The sequence below is a fragment of the Patiria miniata genome, unplaced genomic scaffold, assembly GCF_015706575.1.
Source record: "Patiria miniata isolate m_02_andy unplaced genomic scaffold, ASM1570657v1 HiC_scaffold_7, whole genome shotgun sequence".
NCBI classification, from domain to species: Eukaryota; Metazoa; Echinodermata; class Asteroidea; order Valvatida; family Asterinidae; genus Patiria; species Patiria miniata.
Window position 1 is genome coordinate 22,947,136 of NW_024037074.1, and position 20,765 is coordinate 22,967,900.

The following is a 20,765-nucleotide window of genomic DNA, read 5'->3' on the forward strand; positions in this document are numbered from 1 at the left end:
GGGGGGACCGGAAAAAATAAGAGACATAATAATACTAGTGCAAAGAATTCTGATTTTTGGGATAATAAAAGCGGGGGGGGGGGGGGGGGGGGGGGGGACATAAGAATGAAGAATGTGAAGAATGAGAATGAATACTGCGACATCCCATAGTGCTAATGCTATTTCCCATTTAAATTGCCACCAATTTATTGTTCACACCCCACCATAACGTCGCAGTGCTGGATTCTATCTAGTCAAAAGAGCAATTTTGGCAGCTTCTGGACATCGTTTTTTTTTCGTGGCACGCATATGATACATGCCGGGACTTGTAACTTGTCTAGCCTAAACAAAGCACTTCCCAGACTAGTTCCCAGTCCTCCATTATTACAAAACTTCCCACAGTGGGCAGAAAAAAGCAATAATAACAGGTTTAATTTGATTCAAATTATCGTAGTTATACGAGTACAGAAGCATAGAACATTTTCTTTCCTCTTTATATGAATTGTTTCCCTTTTAACCGCTATACAATTCATTTAACATAATTATGTCGTGCAATGTTTGTTAAGATTGGGCAAAATTCATAAATTGTGCACGTGATATTCCCACCCAATCTTAAGAATGTGCGCTCATTCTTAAGAACGCGTGCTCGTTCTTAAGAATGGGCGCTCATTCTTAAGAATGCGCGCCCATTCTCGAGAATGCGTGATTTTCAAGAATGGGCACAACATCAACAAAGAGGTTTGGCAACACTACACGAGGAAAGTTGGGTAAGCTTCGAAGTGCGCCACGTTAGGGAACACGACTAGGCCTATATTGTTGATGTACCCTAACGTGGCGCGGCCCCTAACGTGGCGCACTTTGATTTTTCGCCTGTAGCGCCTAGCTAGAGCAAAAGTTTTAACTGAAATTTCACAGATTGTGAAATTTCATCAAGTTCTTAACACTCCCGTTCATAAATCGCGAGTTTATTTACCCGTTACACTTACAAGTTAAAAGAAAAAAATATTTTGGCGTGATTTTCCGATTTTATTTTCAAGTGCAAAGTGAACCCTTTGAAAATGCCCCGAAAATAAGAAAATAATTTTCTGACAAACATCTGGCTGGGTTTGTAAGTAAAGATAATAATGATTTATCAGAATTTATCAAGTTTACAGAAATTCTTAAATGTTAATTTGGAATTTTCTGAGATTTATTCAAGTGCGCCACGTTAGGGAACACTCCGCCAATTTGTGCCCAATTTCCGGACGCGACTGTTTTTGCATTTCGGATTAAATTTTATGAAACCGAAATTGTTCACAGAGGTTAAATAGCAAACATTAATAAGGTAAAAGTACCAGCATTTCACTGCATGAATTTGAGGTTTATCAACAAAGAGGTTTGGCAACACTACACGAGGAAAGTTGGGTAAGCTTCGAAGTGCGCCACGTTAGGGAACACGACTATACGAACATGTAGTCCGAGTAACTTGGACCCAACTTATCGCCTTTTTTAACATTTGGACATGGTCTGGCGATCGCCAGACCATGTCCAAATGTTAAAAAAGGCGATAAGTTCGCCTTTTTTAACATTTGGACATGGTCTGGCGATCGCCAGACCATGTCCAAATGTTAAAAAAGGCGATAAGTTGGGTCCAAGTTACTCGGACTAACGAACATGGAGGAAGGAATTAGGAAAGTACAAACATGACAAAATCGCGGAAGTGGCGTCAGGTTGCACAGGTTGCAACTTTTTTCCAAAATGAGTGATGACCATGCAGTAATATCGGGAAAAGTTCCATACTCGGATGCCAATTTATCTGCTGCCAAACATATTAATTGTCACCTCACCTTGTCATTTGAACCAAGAGAAATCCAGGAAGCTGTGTTAAGGTGAAAAAAAATTACTCAAAATGTGTTTTTAGAGCACATTTTGGATGCATACGTCGTGCAGAACTAACTTGAAGCAGCCGGTCAAAACTGATTGTAGTGGCTGAAAGACAGCGGTACGTTATACACGTGACATCAACAACCATGACGTCGCATGAGCCTGCCAATGATAGTGCAATACGTCATTATGAATATTTATTTTCTCATGAATATTTAGTTTATTTCAATGGATACTTCAAATACGTCCAAAGATTGATTATTGCAACAGCGATCGTGCGCGGCCTAGCGGTTAAGAGTCTCGTGTGTCAAGCAAGCGTCAGTGGTTCGAATCCCGATGAAGTAACTGACTGATTAATAAATAGAAATTAAGGAAAGGAGAGGGTGAGAGTAGAGGAGGGAAAGTGGAGGAATAACCATAAAAGATGTAACTTTTGGCGCTAGAAAATTAATTGAAAAAAGTGACGTCCGAGTATGGAATTTTTTCCCTTGCAAACAACCTGTCCAAGCCGACTGCAACTTTCCGGTCCGTCAAATTTCGATGCTCTGAAGAAGGGCCACGACAGCGCCCTCTATCGTATTTTCATCGCCATGGTGACCGTTTTAGTTGATTTTCGGCTAACTTGGACAGATTTTTTGTTAAATAACGAGTTTGACAGACAATTTGACAGAAAGGATTTTTTGGCAGATTTCTTGCAGAATTTTGCAAAAATGGTAATGTGACAGAGAAACATAGCAAATTCGAAAGAAAATGGCACATTTGTTTAAAAAAAACAGCGCTACCTCAATCTTTGCCCTGCTGGCCTAGCACATGCCTTCCGGCTGGTCGACGTCCGGTGTCGTGCCAAAAACCGTCCGGTGCCAAATAGTGTCCGCTAATTAGCATAATGCGATCTGATTGGTCATGCGTCTATGACGTCACATTGTTTACGGACGCTTGCCAAATAGTGTCCGCGCTTAGCGTGCATCCTATTGCATGCCTTGTCGAGCTGTCAATACATCGTATAGAAAAAGATCTCTTTTCACCTGAATTTGCTTTTTACAATCTGTTTTAACGTTTTCCTTGTTATCTGTGATAACTATTTGACTTGGTTTCCCTAATAGTTTAAACATTATATTTGTGCAAAATGTTTGTGTCTTTGTTTCGCGTCAGTTCACCTGTTTGGCATGCAGTACGTACGTAGGCCTAACGCCGTGTGAAGTGTGTGTAGTACGTACTGTGCTGTGTGTAGCATTATAACCAACGTTATATTTTACGGTTTCTCCAGAGTCCCACTAATACTGTCCGATTTTTCCTGCCAAATGTTGTCCGATTTTTCCTGCCAAACTGTCCGATTCCTCCTGCCAAATATTGTCCGATTCCCCCTGCCAAATACTGTCAAATTTTTCCTGACAAATACTGTCCGATTTTTCCTGCTAAACAGTGTCCGATTCCCCCTGCCAAATAGTGTCCGATTTCCCTGCGAAAAAAATGTCCGATTTTTCCTGCTAAATACTGTCCGATTCCCCCTGCCAAACTTGTCCGATTCCCCACCCTGCCAAATATTGTCCGATTCCCCCAAACAAAATACTGTCCGATTTTTCCTGCAAAATACTGTCCGATTTTTCCTGCAAAATACTGTCCGATTTTTTCAGCTTAATACCGTCCGGCAGGACGTACGTACGTGCGCCCTTGTTCTCGCTCGATCGACGGCGCCCGGACACTATTTGGCACCGGACACTATTTGGCATGTATTACATGCCAAATAGTGTCTGGCGCCTACTGCGCATGCTCAGCGGACACTATTTGGCACTGGACGGTTATTGTCCGATTCCCCCCTGCCAAATACTGTCAAATTTTTCCTGACAAATACTGTCCGATTTTTCCTGCTAAACAGTGTCCGATTCCCCCTGCCAAATAGTGTCCGATTTCCCTGCGAAAAAAATGTCCGATTTTTCCTGCTAAATACTGTCCGATTCCCCCTGCCAAACTTGTCTGATTCCCCCGCCACTGAATATTGTCCGATTTTTTCTGCCAACAAATACTGTCCGATTCCCCACCCTGCCAAATATTGTCCGATTCCCCCAAACAAAATACTGTCCGATTTTTCCTGCAAAATACTGTCCGATTTTTCCTGCAAAATACTGTCCGATTTTTTCAGCTTAATACCGTCCGGCAGGACGTACGTACGTGCGCCCTTGTTCTCGCTCGATCGACGGCGCCCGGACACTATTTGGCACCGGACACTATTTGGCATGTATTACATGCCAAATAGTGTCTGGCGCCTACTGCGCATGCTCAGCGGACACTATTTGGCACTGGACGGTTTTTGGCACGACACCGGGACTTTATTTTTGGGCGAGCGGCTTCTGTACTAGCTAGCCTCCAGCGCGCGATCGCGGATCAGTGCTAGCCATTCATTTCAAGTTCAACACTGTCACTGTCTGACTGTTTAAAATGGCTTCAGAAGTTGTTTTTAGCAAGTTGCCCGTTGTAACTATTTTCACAAAGTACGCAGAAGGCCTAGGTGGGGGCCTTCTTGAGACTTGGAAAAAGCGATTGGGTAACGTCCCGTATAACTTTTTACAAGTATTGGACCACCAAAAAGCAGGTAGGTATGAAGCCCGGGAAGGGACAGGGTGGAATTTTTTTTTGGAATTTCCTAATTCGTTCGCACGAATTACTAATTCGTTCGCACGAATTACTAATTCGTGGGAACGAATTAGTAATTCGTTCGCACGAATTAGTAATTCGTTCGCACGAATTAGTAATTCGTGCGAACGAATTAGTAATTCGTGCGAACGAATTACTAATTCGTGGGAACGAATTAGCAAACTCCAGTAATTCGTTCCCACGAATTACCAATTCGTTCGCACGAATAACTCCAGTAATTCGTTCGCACGAATTACTAATTCGTTCCCACGAATTAGTAATTCATGCGAACGAATTAGTAATTCGTGCGAACGAAATAGTAATTCGTGCAAACGAAATAGCAATTCGTGCGAACGAATTACTAATTCGTGCGAACGAATTAGGAATTCGTGCGAACGAATTAGCAATTCGTGCGAACGAATTAGTAATTCGTGCGAACGAATTAGGAAATTCCAAAAAAAATTCCACCCTGTCCCTTCCCGGGCTTCATAGGTAGGCTCTAAGTCTGCATGCAAGTTTAAACTTGCGCGAGGGACTCCCGAAGCACGCAAATTACACCGCGCCATTTTAATTTGCGTGCGCACGTTACAACTTGCGCAAAGGCGATCGCAATTTGAGAACCTTGCGGGCGGGATTTTCATTGATGAAGAAAAATAAATGTTTGAAACAAGTGCACTGGTGCATGGAGAAATAAATTAATAACTAATGGAAATAATGTTACATACAAAAAAAGTTTACCAGGAAAAAAATAAGTTTGGCGGCTTTGCATGCATGGGAAAAATCTATGTAGCGCGCAAGTTTAAACCTGCGTGCACAATTTGTAGCAAGGAAATTAATGCACGCGCAAGTTTAAACTTGCATGCGCGCAGGTTTAAACTTGCGCACGCAAGTTTAAACTTGTGTGGAGGACTCAAATTGCGCTTGACAGTAGTACTAAGTAGTAAATTAGTAGGCGATCGTGAAGTGTAGGGCCCCTGTTTTGTTTTGATCAAATTGGATTCAAAACTGTTTTTTTATTGCTCAAAAATCACCTTTACAATCAAAAGCAGACTTTTCTCAATTCTAGTGACACCCATTTTGCAATTTTGAACAAATTCTTGGGTAGAAATCACGATTTTTCTGCACGGTTTGTGCCACGCGATTCAGCGCACCGTGCGTGCTCATGGTACATTGTGCGCGTGATCGCCATCTTTATTTTCGGGTCGAGTGTTGTCGCCGCGCTGTCGTCGTCATTTTACCCCCAAATTTCCCTCAAAATATCAAAACCCTGCCCTCTATCTAGGACATACCTGCTTATTGAGAATGTCACCAATTAGTTTGGTATTAGGTCCAATAATTTTAAAGTGGATTTTGTTCCCTTATAGGAACCGGGACCTACACTTCACGATCGCCAATTAGTATAGGCCTGGGGACATGAGGGATCGGCTATCCGAACTTGGCGAATTCTCAACCATTGTCAACCACTTTCATGACTGTACTCCTTCCTCCATGGCCACGATGCATGACCATGCATGATAAACACACTTTTTTTCCCTCCAGTGACCTGACTTATCACTAACATAATTAATCTGTAATCAGTAAAAATTAAAAAGTCACATTTAGCAGGGAAAATATTGAAGCATTTAGGTATAATATAGGCCTAACCCATTTTTAGCCGCCTACTGAGAAAATGCTTTACTTAGCTATTACTGTTACTTGTGTTAGAATTTTTCAAACCAGTCTCGTTTTTGAACAGGCATGACAGGGATTCAAGTACAGTAGTCTTGGCCCAAGTCGAACGTCAGTGATCAAGATCGATACTTGCATTGTTTCTAGTGCACTTGCAGTTGCACTTTCTCACACTATTTTGTCTTCCATTTCGTAGCAATGGGGGTGGGGCCAATTTATGTCAATAAGGCCGTCTTTACTACCTCCGTGCATCATCAACGCAGTATCTCGACCGTTGATTGGTTCTCGGAAAGCATGGGACGTGTATGTTTACAGCCGTCGGGCGAGCCATACTAAACCCTTAAGTCTCAACTGCTGATTGGTTCCCTATAGGAAAGCACTGATGCTCGATCACGTACCCCGTGATGTGTATGTTTACAACCGTCGAGCGAGCCATCGAACTATTTCATGATCGCTGATTGGTCCGTAGAAAAGCCTACAGAGAAAAAGTTAAACTGCTGATACAGTGTACCAAATGGCCAAGACGTTAGTGCCAGTAGGACCTCTGGTCTAATTGTTGTGCCATTAATAGAGGGCGCACTATTCACCGTCCACTATCGATCACTAGCATCTTGGGCTAAGACTAGGTTTCAAGTGATGTCCAGGTATATGGAAATCTTTCCACACATTGAGCCCGAGGCCGGCAATTCATTTATTATAAAGTTCAAAGTGTCTCACAGTGACCCTCACTATAAAGCAGGAGAAATCGCTTGATGGCGACTACCCCAGGATGCTGGGCATGGCTCTGAATGTCTCCTGGAGAGACCTCATCAGGAATAGGCCTATCGACCTTTACGGAGGCCTTCTACACATCTGAGACAAGATCAAGGAGAGGAGGATGGCTCTGGCAGGCCATTGCATCTGCCACCCGGAGCTAGCAGCCCACAATACCATCCTGTGGGTGCCGACTCATGAAACTACCAGGAGGGGGCAGAGACGAGGCACGTACATCGACACGCTGCGACGGGATGTTGGTCTCAGTGACATAGGGGAGCTGAGGACCCTAATGCTGGACAGGGATGAGTGGAGTGCAGCGACCAAGTCCTGAGTTGGTGTAGGCTAGGCTGCACCATCGCATCGCATCGCGTCTACATGACATTACTCATTACCAATGTTGTCTTGTCCTCAATCTTACTAAGCATCTTCGCCGGGACGTGGATGGCAACTGAGCAGGGATCGGGAGCCAGCTACCTGCTGGCTCAAATGCTCCCCTTCTGTGTCAAAGGATTTGGCCTAACTGGCCCTTGAAATCATTGACTGTTTTCACTGACAGCATCAAGAGGCAAACTGTTCCATATGTTGATTCTCTGAAAAAAAGCTGAATTTCCGGATGTCAAGATGATATACATGTACTGGATGTAGAGCTGCTTGTAGATTTTGTAGAGTTGCTGAATGAGAAAAATCACATGCCCTTATTCGCTCCATGCTCTTCACAATTTTGAAGACCTCGATCAGATCTCCTCTGACACAACAAGTCTCAAGGCTTGTGAAACCCAGCCTGTCCAGCCTCTGATTGTACGGCAAGTGTTGGAGCTCTGGAATCACCTTTGTGAAGCGACGCTGAACTCTTTACATCTTTTTGTAAGTACGGTCTCCATGCCTGCATGCAATACTCCAAATGTGGCCGAATGAGTGACTTGTAGTTGTACAACTTCAGCATGATGTAAGCATCTTTGTATGAGAAGGTACAAATGTACGTATGTACGCTTGACAAAACCAAGGACATGATTGGCTTAAGAAGCTGTTTCTCCAACTTGCTTGCTGATTGACACTGAGAGACTGATGAATTAGTACTCCTAGGTCCTTTTCTTGTGATGTAGACTGGATTGGATAGTTGATCTGTAGATTTTGGTGCCTGACATATGAAGACAATTTACATTTCTCAGCATTAAATAACAACTGCCACTCCAAAGACCAACATGACCAATGATGCATGATATTAAGATCCTCTTGTAGGTTGTTGGCATACATTGCAGATGAAACCTTACGATGAACTTTTGTGTCATCTGCAAACTTTAACAAGTGACTCAAATTTCTCATCGATGTCCTTGATGTAGATGATGAACAGTGTTGGCCCTAGGACAGAGCCCTGTGGTACCCCACTTTTCACTCTACTCCAGTCGGAGCTACATGTACACTGTACAACCATTGATTATCACATGCTGTTGGCAGTCAGACAACCACGCTTCAATCCATCTCAGGACATAAGATGAGATACCATGAGCTTGGATCTGCTTGACAAGATGAACATGAGGGACCTTGTCAAATGCCTTACAGAGGTCAAGGTAAAGAATATCAACCGGGAATCCTTCATCTGCATACTCTGTTATTTCCTCCAAAAATATCAACAGATTGGTGAGATATGATCGACTGTTTGTGAACCCATGCTTGAGACTCATTGATCAACTTGAACTTGTTAAGATGGTCGATGATGACATCTCTTAATATAGACTCCATGAGCTTACTCAATTGTGATGTCAGGCTAACTGATATATACATGTACTTGGATTTACAACTTATATAACCCTTTGTAAAACATTGGCATTCTTCCAGTCGCATGGCACTTGAGAACTTTGAGACTCTCATTGAAGATTATGTTGAGAGGATAAATGACTTCCGTTGCTACTTCTTTAAGAATGGTTGAGCAGATGCCATTCTCTTCAGGAGCTTTCCCAGATTTCAACCAGCTACATGTATGTTTGTTGAACACCAAGACAGATGAAATATCAACTTCAGTAAGTTCCTCAACAGCACTCGATCCTGTGAAGACCCTGGTAGGATCTGGTATCTTGTTCATGTCCTCATCTGTAAAGACGGATGCAAAATACTCGTTGAGTGTATTTAGCTGCGTCAACATCTGAAGATATCACCTCACCATCATCACCAATAATGGGGCCTACTCTCTCCTTCGTCCTACTTTTGGATTTAACATACTTGTAGAATGATTTCGAGTCCGCCTTGATGTTTCTGCAAGCTGCCTTTCATATTTCCTCTTTGCCTTTCTGATTTCCTTGGTTGCTTTGTTGAGTTGCCTCTTATACTGAATGAAGTGCTCATGATCTCTGGAATCTCTGTATCTCTTCCAGCAGTGATACTTTTTTTGCACATGGCTTTCTCAGCTTTCGTACTCAACCACTATTGGTTTAATTGTGGTGACTTTCCTCACTTTTCTTGGGAATAAATTTATCCACTGGTTCACTGATCACCTCCTTGAAGACATTCAGTTTCAACCGACCTGGCTGCTAGACAAACGTCCCAATTTACGTCACTGAGAAATAATCTCATAACCTCATGCATATCACAGGCTGGCGATCGTGCATCTACCATGTCTACGGGCCCGCGGTTCCCTGTAAGGGAATGACACCCACTGTTAAATTATTTGACTTAACAAACCAGTTCGCGACATTAAGAACATGTACCTGTATATACAGATAGAGGCCAAGGTTTTGAACTTTTGAGGGAAATTTGGGGGTAATATGACAATGACAACGACAAAATGCAACATGAGAATAAAGATGATGATCACCGCGATGTATACCATGGACATGCAAGGCGTGCTGAATCGCACGGCACCAACCGTAAACCGCGAAGGAAAATCATGATTTCTACCCTAAGAAACTGTTCAAAATTACAAAAAAAAGTTTCATTAGAACTGAAAGAAGTCTGCTTAAGTTTGAAAAGGTCATTTTTTAGTGATCAAAAACCCTTGACTCAAATTTGATCGAAACTAAACACCCTGGGCCCTACACTACACGATCGCCCACAGACTGGAGGAACAAAAACATTTTTTCAGTGAGGGCACTTTATCATGCAAGGCCTGGGGTATCGGTGGAAGTGTAAGGCCGTGTCTGAATTACTCAGCAACGTTTTGAAATTACACGCGCAATGGAAGCAACTGCAGCCACTTCCCGTAGACCCATGTGCAATTTCAAGCAGAAGCCAAGTAATTCAGACACAGCATAGTTTACCCCTGGTCCCAACTTAAGTTAGGGTGGACGACTTCAGTTAGGACTGTCCAAACTTATTAAGTTGGACTGGAGCTGGCCCAACTTTATACATTAATTTGTAGGACCCTGCTACCATGGCTACTCGGTGGCACATGCACATGCGTGGTATGTAACTTTGAGGGCACGTATTTTCAAAAGGGTCCCAATTATATGGCTGCTTACTGTTTTTGTTTTGGCTTCTAAGCATGTGTACTAGGATTCTCTGCTTACAGGGTATAGTGAAAAATTTTCAACTAGTTAGCACCAAATGGTGATCGTAAGTGCGGATTTTTGTGGTTAGCAGAGCATGAAATTGGGCCCAAGACATTGTAGACCCCAAATACAGATGCCTCTAACCCTAACAGTAACACTAACCCTAACCCTAAGGATTTTGGGGAACACAGGTATTGGGGAACATCAGGTAGACCCCGGAGAGGGGCCAATACAGGCCTTGGATTTTACAATTCACTGATCCGAGGGATAGTCTGAGTAGCTTGGACCCTATACTTATCGCCTTTCTAACATTGGGACATGGTCTGGCAATAGTAGGCCAGACAATGTCCCTATGTTTTGAAAAGACAATAAGTAGGGTCCCAGTTACCAGGACTACGTAGATACTACGTGTGATTAATCATTATCGTGTACATGTTAGGCACGATCGGTGGATCTGTGCGATCGGTCGATCGTGCTGCGCGCCCGATGGCGCCGCCATCAGTTGATCACCTGTTTATTTGTTATTTCATACAGAATCGACCAATCACGTCCAACATGTATGATGTACAGGTGTAGGTGGGCATATGATTTTTTTTGTTTTTTGGTTATTTAGTTGGGATATTTTTTGTAACCGCATGAATCGTCATTTAATGGTTGGGCCTTGGTCAGAGTTTAATGCATTTTTCCCTTGGTAATTTGCAGAGGAGACCGTCGCACAGCTTCAAGAAGCAGAGATTTTATTGACCGACCCTGACCTCATCGGCAGCTTTTTCCATCAGTTGCCTAAAACAAAATGGGTACAGAGTACATGGGCAGGTAAGATCAAGCTCTTCAGGTACCAGTGAATGAAGATCAGAATGCACATTTAATGTTGTATTAATAAAACTAATAAAAAATTGGGGAAGCTTTCACACAACGTTAAAAGATCAGTGACGTTAATGTGGCAAACTGGACTACTTTTAAAGATTACATGTATTTGAAACAATCTTCAAAATGGGCAGTTTCAGCCGCAAAAAAGCTCTGCCAAAAACCAGAAGGAAAACAAAAAACGCATAAAAATTTCACGAATTTGTTATGCCTCAACTATTAAACCATCCTTCCAACTATAGTTGGAATGGGTAATATTTGAGATTGTCCCAGGTATAGTTGAAACTTTCCCAACTGTAATCACAATAGTTGGGACGGTCATGGCTGGGGCGGATCCAGAGTGGGGGGGGGAGGGGTCAAGAACCCCCTCCCCTGCTCTGACACCAAAAAAAAAAAAAAAATTACGCCAATTATAGTAATAACGAAAAAGATGACATTCTGTCTGTCCATAGCAATCACACATACAAAAAATCTGACAGGCCTGAAACACCCCCCCCCCCCCCCAATCCCGCGGAAAATTTCCCGGATCCTTCCCTGCACGATCTAGTTGGGATGTCCCAACTGTACGTATGTGTACATGTAGTTGGGTCATTGCTGTAATTGGGGCGTAACAAATCCATGGAGGGTAAGGGATCTAAAGCATTTATACTCCTTTATTTTTGATTTTTTTTTAAGTGCCTCTTCTTTGGGAGAGGGGGGTGTTTCCATTGGCAATTTTTCGCCAAGCAATTTACAGCAGTTAACTTAATACTAACTTCTTTCCTGTTCAGGTATCGACAGCATTTTAAAGGAAGTTAACCCTAAGGACATACCTCCGCCCTTCATGTTTACGAGATTAGGTGTTGGATTGAGGACTAGCATGGCTGAGTATGTGATTGGTCAGATGATTGCACATGAACGGCATTTTTATGAAATGAAGAAGTGTCAGGAACAGAAAGAATGGTAGGTCATTTTAACAACTGCGAGAGCACAATAAGCTATGGCCGTGTTGCAAGAAGTCTTGCATGAAATCGATCAAAATATGGTCCCTGCCATAACTGAAAAATGCGACGCCGATGGCAACACCATACTTTTGGTCAATGGTCAATTCACTGTCCATGGATGATACATCGTACATTTTTGAGTTTCATTCAAAGAAATACAATGTCTTTCCAATTGTTATTTTTTTCTAGCAATACAGAAGTTAAGTTCACTTTATGTGAATGGATAAAATGACAAAAAAATGACCCATGTTAGTTATAGGGTACTTATTTCAAAACTGTTGATCATTGACCCCTAAAATAATTCAGTTCTTGTAAGGTAAACTGGTTCCTGCCCCTATCAGAATCAATGAGATAGGTAGTGGGAACCAGTCTATTCTCAGAGTGGATCTGTTACGGGCAAACCTTTTTTTCAGAGGGTTGCTGTCTTTTAGTTAAAAACTAAAAAATAACTATTGGAAAAAATCTTTAGGAGAATAAAATTAAAAACCTATAAAGTCTTATAAGAGGAAGAAAAATTTTTTTTTTTTGTATAGTTCCAAATTACTTATAGAGCATATAAAAACTTACTCCTTAAATTTAATATGGAAGAAAAAGTCATCCGAAAAGACAGACAGCAAGAATTTTTATCCAAGCAAACTAAATACACATGTACATGTGAACATGCAATTGAGGTTTTTAATTTTAAAAAAAAGTAATGAATAGAAATGCAATTTGACTCTGATTCCATTTGTTTGTCTCAGGAAAAGTAGAAACTATCGTGTTTTGGGACACCTCACTCTCGGAATAATAGGTTTGGGAGACATTGGAGAAGAAAGTAAGTAAGAAGTTCCTCAAGTGACTATAGATTTTCGCCTCATCTCATCTTGTTATATTAACGGTATGTGGCCGACATCATGTACCTGTAGGCTCGTCTTGTGTTTCATCTCACTTGTGTTGTTCATACAGATGTCCCGTGAACATACGGTACATTACCAGTATAACAACGTAACTCCTCATTCACTTAAGTGCCAAATATATTTGAAAATGTCACGGGAGCAGCCAGATATTTTAAATTATGTGGGCAAAATGGTGTGATTTGTGTTGAAGTTAGATGGAATAGAAATGTACATGTACATGCAGGCCACTGCCTTTTACAAGCACAAATTGCTAATATTGTAGTGTTTTTGGAGAGTGTAGAAAAGTGCTGGCACAGTGCCAGAGTTTTAAAAAGTGGCCACAGATGCGTGATTTTTTTTATTGATTTTCATCAACATTAGCACACACAAAAATACACCTGCAAATTTGAGATGTTTGTGCAGAGCATAGTGAGATGGTTCACTGGTTGTGGACCTTGAAGATGTAGGTCTTGGTCCTGCCAGGGTTTCATGCATTATTTCAAATACACTAAGCGAAGATATGCAGTTTTCAGCATTCTGTTGGTTTGTGAGCAAACATGGATCTGCCCAGATGGCCCAGCAGGTGCCATTACATACAGAAAGTTAGCTAGTATTGCCCTGTGGGCTGGTCTAATCTCATTGCATCACATTTTGAAGTCCTCTCATCTCAAGGCTCAATCAAGTTGTCACATAGCATCTTATCTTTTTCATCACATCTGAACTCATTTCATCTTCTTGCCTTCGTCTTGTCTCATTCCATCAGATCAGGTTACCTTGACCTGTGTCTCATCTTACCTTGACTCTTATCTTGTTGCATGTCATCTCGTCTTATCTGACCTAGCTTGTTGCCTTATTGCTGCTCTATTCTTCTTTTGGCAACATGTATTTTGTCGCACTTTGTCCTGTGTTCAGCTTGTCTCATATCTTGTCATGTGATGTCAATTCATTCTGATCTGGTCTTAATTTCTTTTTAAGGCTTCTTGAGCTGAGAAGAATGCTTTGCCAGACATGTAGTAAGGGGAGGGGAAAAGCTCTTATGTGCATTTGCATGTACATGTATACAGCTAGGAAATTGAATCATTCCTCATTTATGCAGCATTTATCATGCAGCACATCATGCAAAAGATTCATGCAAGCCTCATTGTCTTTTCTCAGTTGCACGGCTCTGCAAGGCCTTCGGAATGAGAATATGGGGATTAGGCAGAAGAGACCTACGACCGGAAGAGAGATCCAAAAATGTGGATGAATACAGGTACATGGGTCAGATTACCTGGAGTTCACTGTTTGTCCTAAGAGTCTCATTGACTGTCACTTGTGTATTCTATCACATAGTGTAGTTGATGTCAAAAATTGTCTCTTTTGAAATGCACAAAGCACGAATGGAAATTCTTCATGAACTACACATTGTACAATTAAAGCTATAGTCCATCATTTGCAGGCATCCAAAAAGTAATTGGCGTAATTATTGTTGAAAAACATACTTGGTTGAAAGATAGTAAGTGGACTAAACTCCCTGTGAAATTATTCTTTCTGGCAAGCTGTCATTTTGAAGTAATCAACAAAAGAAGGCCTTTCTAACGGTCGGCGAAGTGGGCGCAAGCATTGGCACGACGCACAGGCGCGCGCTGTTGCTATAATTCGTCGGATCAGTGCGCGACATCGCGTATAGCTGCAATTCAAAACAATTCAAAACATGATTCAGCAACTTTTGATTTGAAATTTAGTTCCTAGAATGTTGTTTTTCTCGGAATATACAGCTGAAGCTGAGCTGAAACTTCATCAGGTTAGTTGTTCAGTATCCTTCATTAGATTTTGAACACTTTTGTTGCTTCAAACGATCAAAATGCACAAATTACAAGTGATGGACTATATCTTTAAAACAGCACCACGTTTGGACCATCTGGGTTGTTGAGTTAGTTGAAGGTAAGCAGAACTTTCCTATGTAATAGTTGGTGGTCCTAAGAGGGCCAATCAAATGTCCTCTTGCTGACTGAACCTCTGATCACTGGCCTTGGGTTGGACATCATGGGGGAGGGGTGGTCCAAAAATTTGTAGAGTGAGCTGCAGCAGTAAAATGGATGGATATGAAAATCCATATTGGCCATTGGCAGCAAGACTTGACTTACTTGTACATGTATTGCCTACACATGTATCGATGAAAGTACACACAAAAAAACGGCACCAGACGTATCCACATGTGGTGTAGGATTTTGCATCATTTACATGAATAGGCAAGCCTCATAAAACTGATACCAGACCAGTGTACCGGTAAGTCCCAAGTGACAGTCAGTCAGTTAGATAGGTAACTTACATGTAGTTTACATCACGTGACAGGTTGTAAATCAGTGAGTGAATGAGATTCAGTCAGTTAATCAATCATATCAGGTAGGCGCAAAGAGGATACTAGACTAGCCCTCTGGGACCAGCAAAGGTTTACTGTGAGAATACAGATTTAGTACCAACTATATTGAAAAGGCTATAGGCCTATCTACTCAGATATGTAATCAAACTCCCATGATTTGAATAATAGACCGCGTCAAAAACTTGTGTCTACATGTAGGTCTAGGTCTTTGTCAGTTGCAAATACAGGTTCAGGTTTTTTTTTAGACACCCTGTACGTAGGAACGTGATGACAATCTGGAAGCCTGTTTCAGACACAGCTATATGTTCCCCTGTGTATTGTACAGGCCATTGTCAGGCTTGGCTGAGCTTCTCGCTGATTGTGACTACATCTGCAATGTGCTGCCTCAAACACCAGCAACGGATGACCTGCTCTCAGGTGACGTCCTGTCCAGCTGCACCAAGCAACCTGTCTTCATCAACGTCGGACGGGGTAACGTCATCAGTGATGACACAGTTCTCAATGCGCTAGACAAAGGATGGATCTCTCATGCAATACTCGACGTCTTCCGAACTGAGCCGCTGCCGGCCAGCAGTCCACTATGGTCTTCCCCCAAGGTAGGTCTTTGAGAGAGTCAGGTATGGGTAACAGTGTGAATCCTGATTATCAACTTTTCAAGCAAGGAAAAAAAATTGATTAGAACTGTGGAATATTTATGCTAGAGTCGATGGATCATTTTTGGTCACACATGTACACACACTCTAAGCGCAAACTGAGGGATACTGACGTAGCACTGTGGACCATGGCAAAATGTGAATATAACAGGAGTAAACCGGTACTCATCACTGGGTAGTTGTAGCCGAGCTTCCGTTGCGATGCACCTTCGTCGGGGCAATTATGGCAAGTGATGAACCGCTGGTGGAACAAACGCATTAAATTGTATTTCATCCTGTTAGGGGGGAGCGGGTCCAGTTGGAACATCACACACTGTTCCAAAGCCCGGCGCTGGGAAAGTTTGGCTAGAACTACCCGGTGAGCACTGTTTTTCTTCTGTTATTCACATTTTGCTAACCTCCAAGAGAAAGTTGAATAAAGAACTGTCGTTAATCATAGCTTTACGTACTCGGGTCGAACGCTACTTAGTAACAATTGTTAGACTAGTATTAAGTCACATTACTCTCGTCAAACACTGATTGGATAACGAAAGTTGAATTTCTAGTCGACTCTTCGAGACCAGGCTACTGACGTAGGGGCAAATCGCAATGCCAGTGAGCCAGGACCAAGAAGATTTGTGGTAACTAGAGTGATCAGGATTTCGACTTGCCATCTGTTTTTGATTGGCCACTGTATGTTACAACTTTCAGGTGACTGTTACAGGACACACTGCAGCCAATACTCATCCCGGTGCGGTAAGTAGTACAGATATGTTCGTGTTTAACAAAGAGCAGTCAAGGAACTTGTACTTCAAAGTCCCGTATACTTGTACTTGTACGAAGTCCAGGTTGAAGGGTTGATTACATGAACACCGTTTGTTCATCTATACCTTAATTGTAATGAGCATATGTGATGCGATCAAGCTACATGAGTCGTTTGTCGACCCTGGTCAAATGTTTTTTTATTACAGATTTCAAAAGAGCACAATCTCAGCACTACTGCTGTGAAAACCGCATGCTGGTACCATCTTTAGTTCAAAAATTATGGAAGTCGGAACACCAAGAGATGTGATGAAGTGATGTGACATAAACATTGCCGACAAACGACTTATTTAGCTTGATCGCATCACATATATGGGTGGGTGTGAATTTTTTTACATTGGCTTATCTAGCTCCCAGACCTATGATCTTGAAACTCAGTGGTTCTTGACTCTGAAGGGCAGAATGGTCACACAAAGCAGGCGATGAAAACTGGTATGCAAATGAATAGATGATTTTTTTTTTGGATGACGCCAGCCTGCCCCACCCATGTCCAAAAATGCTATTGTAGTGTGGTCGGGGGCCGCAGCGAGACACGAAAACAACTCATGGAGATAAAAGATTTTACAGGCTTCAAGTAAATTACTTTATTAGAAAAATTGGACCCATCTACCTATTCTAATAATTACTTCTAAATTTAGGGGCAACTTAGGGCTATGATTTAAGTTAACCCTAACAATCCCAATCCAGTCAAACTCCAACACCAGGGTTTGTTGGAATCTGTTAGAATGAGTACTAAACTAGTAAACTGATTATGCTATGCTGGGATAAGGCATACCACCAATAATCAGAGTCCAACAGATTTTGTATACATTTTACCATGTGGGCAATTCCACGGTTACTCATCTTACATTTTTGATGTACTTTTGGTAGATAGAGTAGACCTAGACCTACCTAAGCAACAAAGATGACATCCAGAAAAATGTGTTATGTATGATAAACAAGATGCACAAAATCGGTTACTCACGATACATTTTCGTAACGTGAGTAACCGATTTTTCAACAAAGGTTGTTACGCCATCATGACATCATCAGGTATCAAGTGCCCCCCCCCCCCTGCAACACCCATGTTTGCTCTAAATGCTGCGACATCATCAAACTGGAAGTTGGGTGTTATTAATACATACACTTATAATTTCAGTATTTCCAAGTGTTATTTTATCTTAATAATAAACGGGTATCCACTCCGAACTAAATCAATATTCCCTCCCCTTTTTTTGATGTCATCAAACCAAAAATAACTTGTACCTGTACCAGTCTGGCATGTACCTAAAATATATACTGAAGTTGATCTGTTTTCTGTTCTGACAAAAATATTATATATTTTTTTTGGAGGGGGGGGGTTGGCATTTATTTTCATTAATTACTCATTCGCTTCAATCCGGTTCATAATGTGAAAATTGCTTTAAAACAAATTTGTTTTACACAGGAATTGCATTGTAGTGGTTTTTCTGTTTGCACAGATTATTGACATCATGGAAGTGAACTACGATAGGTACATCAACGGGAAACCTTTGCAATACCAGGTAGACTGGAAGCTTGGGTATTGACTGATGTTTCTTCAAGCACACTGACTACAATCACCAGAAGATCTGACCAGTTGATTCTACGAACACTGCAATTGATTCCTCTTATTACCAATGAAATTAGAGCAAGAATTTTTGCATGAACATTAAGGCTGGTATAGGTACGTCACTTTTTATCAATCAAATTTCAAGTGCCAAAAGGTTACTTTCTATGGTTCTTTCATCTATTTTCCCTCCTCGACTCTCACTCTTTATACCCTCCTCCAATCCTCTCTAATTACCAGATACTTACGTCACCCGGATTCGAACCCGCAATCCTGTTATTTAATCACACCAGCCTTATCCACTACACTAGTCGAACGATCTATGCCAATGAAGGGACTATATTTTAAGTATAAGGCTATTGAATATTTAATAAACTAAATATTATTAAAAAAAATCAAATATACATGATGACGTATTGCACCATCATTGGTAGCACCATCACAGGTAGTGCGTTGTCATCACGTCACGCACACCGCATGCATCAATAACCAATGCCACAAATCTTGGCCGCCAGGGTCTGCTGCCTGATGTGTGCATCCAAGGTGTGCTCTAAAAAACACGTTTCCGAATATGTCTTCACATTTCCAGAGCTTTCTGGATTCGTCTTATGATGTACTAGTGTGGAATTCATCCCGTTTGATGTGTGATTATTCACGATATGTCAATTACTGGTGAAAAAGCAAGCACTTTAACACTTCATGTGCTCCGTGTGTTCATTATGAAGACATAGGCCTACGTGTACAACTCACATGCTTGTTCATTGCTGATATGATTGTGGGCTTGATCAAATAATGCCAAGGTACGTGTACAGCACATCTTAAGAGTTACCGTACATGTACCAGCTAATTACACAAAATATTTTTTAATAGGCTAACTTGGTGTTACATCACAAAGAACTGCCCGAAATGTATCCAAATGATCGTGATTACTTGGGCAATTCCATGGTAACATTTCATTGGCTTCGCTAAATTGTTTCGTGGAATTGCCGACTTCATCAAGTGATTCATCCAGCTGAATTATGTATGGCAAGAATACAATAATGATGTACATGTATGTATATAAAGCCCCCCCCCAAAAAAAATAAATATATCAATCAATCAACAGAAAATAAAAGATGATGAAATAAGCTATAGTATGATGGGTGTTGCAAACACCTTTGTGAGTTGCGAGTGTATTTGTCCTTATTTTTTTCAGTGGGCGTATTTATCATTGGGGTTTGTAGTTCAACCATGAACGAGGCCGTGGCCTGTCCTCACAGTCGGGACTCCGGGTCCTATAGTTCTATGGTCTAATGTATGTTTTTAAATATAACTGACAAAGCTTTTTTGAAAAAAAAACTGTCGAAAAACCATGCACAACTTTTGGATTACGAATAACTGATTTCAACAGAAACTCTTTATTTTAAAAATCAATCAATCAATTGATTGATTGTTGGCAATCATCTACATTTCAAATTTCTTCTAAATGAGAGCAAATAATAATAATAATAAACCATTCTTATAAAGCGCATTTTACACGGGGTCCCAATGCGCTGAACAATTAACAGAGGAAAACACTAACATTATATTTCATTTGCAGTGAACAGATGGGTTTTAAGATTAGCTTTGAAAACGTCCAGGGTTGGGGCTTCCTTGATGTGATTGGGTAGTATGTTCCAGAGGGTTGGGGCTGCAGATGAAAACGCTCGCTGACCGTATGACCTTGTCGATGTTGAGAAGATTTCTACGGGGTTCATATTTATGGATTAATTGCTGGAGGTAAGTAGGGGCGAGACGATGGGGACATTTGTATGTTAGGAGAAGGGTTTTGTAGATTATCCTCCTCTTGACTGGGAGTCAGTGCAGATTACGCAGAATAGGTGATATGGGGCTTCGAGAGGGTGACTAGTCTTGCAGCTGAGTTTTGGATGCGGCTGGATATAACACGCCAGACGAAATAATTTCAAGCCAGACGAAATAATTTCACAGGGTGTTTAAGTACCCATTATACAATTTTGAATCCGCTTTTGATAATAATTCGGTAGGTTACTTTTAGTATATCAGTGCAAATGAGCATGGGCCTATGTGACATGTCTTTGAACTGGTGCGAGACTATATACGAAATTGCTTTTCGCACAAAGTGAGTGAAAATTTGGAATCTCTTTTAAGGTTTTTTGGTCTCCATCCATGGTGACCGCTCATGTAGAAAAAAAATACGGATTCGATTAAGGATTGGTATGGTAACTTTATACTCTTTCATAATAAGAAAGGAAAATGTGTTCTTTCTTCGCGTTTGTTC

At 41.4% G+C, this 20,765-nt stretch overlaps 2 protein-coding genes across 3 annotated transcripts in view; one reads left to right on the forward strand and one right to left on the reverse strand.

The window, feature by feature from the left end:
- Positions 1–1,826, reverse strand: part of LOC119744685 (transient receptor potential cation channel subfamily M member-like 2) — a 57,054-nt gene extending 55,228 nt beyond the window's left edge. The window contains exon 1 of one of the 2 annotated variants that reach the window (XM_038220753.1): positions 1,806–1,826. The gene's annotated coding sequence lies outside the window, so the exon portion shown is untranslated. The remainder of the gene's footprint in view (positions 1–1,805) is intronic. The other variant, XM_038220751.1, reaches the window with a different exon arrangement.
- Positions 1,827–2,590: 764 nt separating this feature from the next.
- LOC119744686 (glyoxylate/hydroxypyruvate reductase A-like) lies at positions 2,591–19,182 on the forward strand. Its single transcript, XM_038220754.1, has 9 exons — positions 2,591–2,674; positions 4,162–4,432; positions 11,082–11,195; positions 12,017–12,188; positions 12,970–13,043; positions 14,260–14,356; positions 15,792–16,062; positions 16,810–16,854; positions 18,381–19,182. The coding sequence occupies exons 2-9, from the start codon at positions 4,279–4,281 to the stop codon at positions 18,465–18,467; spliced, it is 1,014 nt and encodes a 337-aa protein (XP_038076682.1). The 5' UTR covers positions 2,591–2,674; positions 4,162–4,278; the 3' UTR covers positions 18,468–19,182.
- The last annotated feature ends 1,583 nt before the right edge of the window (positions 19,183–20,765 follow it).

Coding starts and splice junctions, on each gene's coding strand:
- LOC119744686 (XM_038220754.1), top strand. CDS start 4,279: ATGGCTTCAGAAGTTGTTTTTAGCAAGTTGCCCGTTGTAACTATTTTC. Junction 4,433..11,081: donor ATTGGACCACCAAAAAGCAG/GTAGGTATGAAG, acceptor GGTAATTTGCAG/AGGAGACCGTCGCACAGCTT. Junction 11,196..12,016: donor GGTACAGAGTACATGGGCAG/GTAAGATCAAGC, acceptor TTTCCTGTTCAG/GTATCGACAGCATTTTAAAG.